The sequence below is a fragment of the Aspergillus pseudotamarii genome (assembly GCF_009193445.1).
Source record: "Aspergillus pseudotamarii strain CBS 117625 unplaced genomic scaffold BDV38scaffold_135, whole genome shotgun sequence".
Classification (NCBI taxonomy): Eukaryota; Fungi; Ascomycota; class Eurotiomycetes; order Eurotiales; family Aspergillaceae; genus Aspergillus; species Aspergillus pseudotamarii.
The window spans coordinates 38,510-44,101 of record NW_022475149.1 but is presented as its reverse complement, the minus strand read 5'-3'; the positions used below and the strand labels follow the sequence as shown (position 1 = coordinate 44,101).

At 47.7% G+C, this 5,592-nt stretch overlaps 2 protein-coding genes across 2 annotated transcripts in view; one reads left to right on the top strand and one right to left on the bottom strand.

The window, feature by feature from the left end:
• Positions 1 to 1,447: 1,447 nt before the first annotated feature.
• Positions 1,448 to 1,883, bottom strand: BDV38DRAFT_289174 (uncharacterized protein; the record flags this gene model as incomplete). Its single annotated transcript, XM_032061192.1, has 2 exons — positions 1,448 to 1,675; positions 1,734 to 1,883. The coding sequence occupies 2 exons, from the start codon at positions 1,881 to 1,883 to the stop codon at positions 1,448 to 1,450; spliced, it is 378 nt and encodes a 125-aa protein (XP_031907008.1).
• Positions 1,884 to 4,613: 2,730 nt separating this feature from the next.
• Positions 4,614 to 5,592, top strand: part of BDV38DRAFT_290945 (uncharacterized protein) — a gene marked incomplete at both ends in the record, with an annotated part of 1,489 nt that continues 510 nt past the window's right edge. Inside the window, one exon of the mRNA XM_032061605.1 lies at positions 4,614 to 5,580. Coding sequence (XP_031907007.1) covers positions 4,614 to 5,580 — 967 coding nt within the window. The remainder of the gene's footprint in view (positions 5,581 to 5,592) is intronic.

Genomic DNA, 5,592 nt, shown 5'->3' with positions numbered 1-5,592 from the left:
GGGGGGGTTGTCATTGTCTTCATTCAAAGCATTCGCACGCACCCTCCGCTATACTCATGCCCCAGTTAGAAATGTACAGGTGAGATAAACCATACAGAGATTTGGATGAATAACGTCTTACAGAAACCGAAGGGTCTATTTTGTCTCAGGAAAAATTGCAGGAAAAGCTCGAATGAGGATGCTGCGTATGATTCGGTCTAGATCTGGTCCATCGCTCTCGGGTCGTTCCCAGTATTTTGCTGACATTCGGGATATCCCTTGGCATTTGAACATCGTCTGCAGGTTGGTTAGGCCTCCATCCTGTGGCTTCTTTCGCAGTCTCATGTGCTCGTTCATTCCCTTCAATGCCCTGATGGGCGAGGATTTGGTGCATTGCCACTTGTATCTGGCTCTATTGAAGTTCTCGAGACCCTTCGGGACTCATAATAAACTATTTCGGGGAGATTCGCGGGTCATGATTGCTTGTAGCGTAGCCTGCCTGCTTGTCTGAGAAGAGAACCGCTTGTTTGGTGTTGCCAGGCCCAAACCATTGGCATTAGAAGCATCTCTTTCTCTTCCTCTGACACTGTTCGATGCTTGCAATGTATCTTTGTCCTACCACCAAACCGTTTCTATTATGGATGTTTCACCGGCTTAACATCCTGGTCAAACACATCACATGAATATGGCGCTCTGGTTTTCAGGTGATTATGCTTGGTAAATACCGCTAGGCTGTTACTTAGTAGGATTTACATTGGCTAATTTGCAACAATTGTAGGTGTTGTCAAGGTGCGAGCTAAGGCAGACGGGCCAGCAGATTTATCATAGGCACGTATCCCTCAATATTCCTATACGATAACTATGCTCCATCATCTATACCTTTACTAAGGATACTAATAGTGTGTCTAATGCACGGATGCTTTTGTTGGTATCTCGTTATCTCTCTGTTCTGATGTATTATTAGGTACGCCGGTATGAAAGTCGATCAGCTAGGAATCTGAGACAAGTGAATGGCACATTTAGTAGGTGTACGCGAGATACAGTAGCACCAATATTGCTTCGCTATCCGGGAATGGATATGGATTGAAGATGACTACAGAGAACGAGGGCCGGACCTCCACTCTGACTTTTTGGTGGCCCGTGCCGAACCCCGAGGCCCAGCTTTTCCTGGCATTCACAGTCATGCCCATCGACATGCCTTTTTTATTACCTACATATTGGGCTGTGGAAGTGAAGTATCTTTCAAGGTTGCTCCATCGCGCCCCTAACCACGAGTAAGCATCCCCAGAACTACCCTGCCTGATCCTACTAACCTTCCATATACACATAGCGGTACCCGGATGGTTCAAATAACCACTCCCTACTGTGGATGGCGGAAGATGGTACATAGAAAATGAATATCACTAAAGATCCTGCTTACATTGGGCTTCAACTGCACAAAACTTCCTGAAAATCACCCCCACTCCCGTCAGTGGCAGCTGTGGTGGTGTCCGTTCACAGCCTCCCTGCGTTGATTGTATCCCTGCCAGGCCACGAGGATGGCACTGATGATGGCCCGACGGATTATGCCGCGACTGGGTCCTTCTCGTCGAATACCCCAGGCGAGGGTGATGATCGAAATGGCCAGAAAAAAGGGGCGAAGTTTCTCTATACCCGTTGCCGTTATGGAACCGGCAAAGACCCAATCTAACAGGGTCTACGTCCACTTTAATCAGCCTTCATTGAAATTATCGCAGCCCAGAAGAATGCCATACCGGTAGCCAACAGCAAGAGGAAGATAATAAAGCAGATCCTTCGGGAAGGATTCGGAAACCCCAGTCAAATATGCGCGATGGACGCGTCGCATCATCCGAAGTTGTTTTCTCGGCTTCGCTGCCAGGCGCAGGGCATTTATCGCATGCCATATTGGGGGGCAGGGGAGAGGTTTCGGGTGCTTTTGGTTATTTTGTGATTTCTGTCGTACAATTATTGCAATCTGGGTACCTTTATAGAGATGCTTTTGTGCTGCTTGGCATGGTTCTGGCATGCGGCATTTTTGCTACCGAGATTGACACGTGTGGAGATGAGATTCGAGGGCTAATCAATGACAATAGGCACGGCACCTGCTCAGGAATGCTTGTAAATCTTTTTTGCTTGCCTCCTACTTCTCAATTGTAACGTATCTATGTGTGAATGTAGATATTGTACCATTTTACAGAAAATCTCAGTACGTCGTTGTTGAGTCTAACACTATATATACAGTAGGCCATAGCGACCACTCCGCAACAACCGTTTTATTCAGAATATCGAGACTCAAGACCACGCTAAGCGGAAAGGATTGGGCCCTTGCGTGATTCATCTCGTAGGAGTTATACACTAACAGACAAAGAATTTATTCCAGACCCGTCACCCTCGTCTCGCGCACCTTCTTGAAGGTGGACACACAAGGCAGAATATCCTAGGATAACGATAGCCGTTGACAGCTGTAGTATATATCAAGAACTTCCAGTTGATAATAAGCGGGTTGGCCGCTGCTTTCCACGTCAAATCCCAGTAGTTTCCTGGGCCCAGTTTCAAAGCATCTCCTATTGTTGACCCTAATATAAGAAGTGAAGATGTAAGAAGACGTTGGGATTGCTAAATAAAAAGCCTTCGTATCAAGTATTCACTTCCCTCAGAAAGAAGTTAACAATCTCTCCGAAATGCATTTCCCCACCATTGCTCTTCTTTCTACCTATGCATCTCTCGCAGCCGCCTGGAATGTAACCGCCTATTCGAATGCTGAGTGTACAGGATGTAGTATTTCGTTTGCTGGCAATACAGTTTTGAGCTGCCTGTGGTTGACCGGCGGCAAAGATATCCAATCGATGAAAGCCAGTGGTACCTCTGAGAGCTATACATACATTCAGCGCCGCGAGCGGAACTGGTGGTGATGACTTTCGCCAGACGGGAGGAGGCGGATGTTATACCCAGGGACAAGGTTTTCAGTCCTTTACGTTTCACCAACAGTCTAGCTGATTCAGAAGGTATGTACTCTGGATTAAAGTAGAGGGATGTCCTTAGAGTGTACTAACCCTTATCAGGCGTTGTCGCTGCTATGACTGAATCGATCGAAAAGAAGTTGGTACACAGGTATCGCGAAGTGTGAAGAATATTACTTCAGCGATTATGCTGGACTGCATGTGCCCAACTGGGACTTAAAACAGTTCATCAGTGTTAACACCATCCTTGGCCTGGTTGATCTTTCGTTAACATATTAAACAATTTCATGTCGGGAAGATAATTTGCAGCATGGTACCGGATCTACTTACATTCTCTGTGCCTGAGCAACATTTAGTTTCTACGATTGTTTTGTAATATCTCAATTCAAACAAACGTTGTCAATGAAATATCCTCTCCTTGTACTTGTACTTGTAGTAGTAGTAGTAGTAGTAGTAGTAGTCGTCAACTTCTTTGGATGGTCTCTGACCTCCACGTCTATCTCCTAACGACGAGGGTAAAATGAATGGCCTCGCCGGCAGATTAATACAAATCGTTCTGCATCCTACAATGGCCTACTAGAGACTACAGGGACGTAACCATCCGTCACTTCGATCTCGTATTTCTTGACTCGACTGGAATAGTTCTTCCCTTTGTTAAGTAAAGTGGACGTTGGATGCCCTGCGCGTCGAGTAACTCAAGGACCCGAGAAAGAAGTGGGACGACCCAACTTGGGAAGCAACTAATCATGCTTCATCCGTTGTTATTATTAACTACGTTTTGCACCTCATGTAACCCTAATGGAGGATTCTCAAACAGGGGTCAAGGTTACATTCGTTTCCGGAAGGGGGACAAAAAGTAAACAAAAATGGCATCACACCGTGATACGCTTGGGATTCGGATATTTATAGAAAAGGTATTGTAGTTCAAAAGAGAGTACCATGAGATAAACTGCCTAAGCTTAGCCCTCACTGGCAGTATGGAAGTCCGACTCACCTGAAGGGTTCAATATCGTGCGTGGTCTGTGGGTCCACGGACCGATAACTCTAATCGGACCAAATTTGGACCAAAAGCGACTACTAAAAGTAGGCGTGCCTGAAGGTCGAAAACTTTCGATGCCACGATTTCCCCTGGCTTTACTAATATGGACAAGATCGACGTGCGAGGTCATGAGGCTGTTGTTTGGTTCCTCATACACAATTATCTCTCCTACGAGGTGTGGGATTGGCTAGGCTTGTGCATTAAATCCATCTTAGAATAGACTGCATACAAAATACATGTGCAACGCATGAAAGGCTACGGCCCCTGGGAGCATTATCTGGTCAGAGAAGGGTAAGGAAAGATCAGATGCTGGTACCCAGTTTATTGTGTTGTGGAGTCTAGCCCGTCCCAAAAAAGCTCGGTATAGGTTGTTTTTTGAAACCTGGCAAGCTTTTGCTACACCTCTATAGTGGATAGCACGGTTTGAAACATGGATGAACCCCATCGAGAATCGAGACCCAGGTCGGCCATCAGAACATAAAAGATAGCGAAATGAAAGCTATATAAGGTCCCTGGAAGTCCTCAATATCACTTCTCCATCCCGCTATTCAACTCAATTCACTCGTTCAAGTTTGCATTGTTCTCTTGTTTTTACTGTCTTTTCCTTTCTGTTCCTTCTTCTCTTTCTGGGAAAGATGAAGACTTCCACTCTCTGTACCATTGCCTTTTCAGCCACGGCCCTGGCGGTTCCGGTGTCCGTGACTACCAGTGATCACGGACTGGCTGACCCCGTCCCTGCCCATGCTCCAGAGGGTAAGGTCCATGCTCGCCTGCAGTCTCGTACCTTTTTCCCTATGGGTGGCTTATGCCCCCCATGTGGTGAGGAAGGAGCCAGCCTGAAAGCTCGCACCTTTCTCCCTTTAATTCAGGGCTTGATAGGGCACAAGATGGATAAGTTCGGTCTCTGCTCGCCGTGTGATACCAACACCAACATAAATGACAATTCGAACTCCAATGACAACTCTAATACAAACAACAATTCCAATGAGAATACAAACAACAACTCCAACACGAACAACAATTCCAATACCAATAACAATAACAATTCCAACACCAACACGGTGACCAACAACATTAATGGTGGAACTCCTCCCGGAGGTACTCCCCCTACTGAGGGTATGCCTCCCATTGATGGCATGCCTCCCACCAGCGGCACCCCTCCCACAGGTGGTATTCCTCCTACTGGCGGTAACCCCCCAACTGGAAGCACCCCTCCCACTGAGGGTATGCCTCCAACTGGTGGCATTCCTCCCACTGGCGGTACGCCCCCGACTGGCGGTACCCCCCCTACCGGCGGTATGCCTCCCACTGGAAGTACTCCTCCTACTGGTGGTACTCCTCCCACTGGGGGTACTCCTCCTACTGGTGGTACCCCCCCTACCGGTGGTACCCCTCCCACTGAGGGTATGCCTCCCACTGGTGGTATTCCTCCCACTGGCGGTACTCCCCCAAGTGGCGGTACTCCCCCTACCGGCGGTATGCCTCCCACTGGAAGTACTCCTCCTACTGGTGGTACTCCTCCCACTGGGGGTACTCCTCCTACTGGTGGTACCCCCCCTACCGGTGGTACCCCTCCCACTGAGGGTATGCCTCCCACTGGTGGTATTCCTCCCA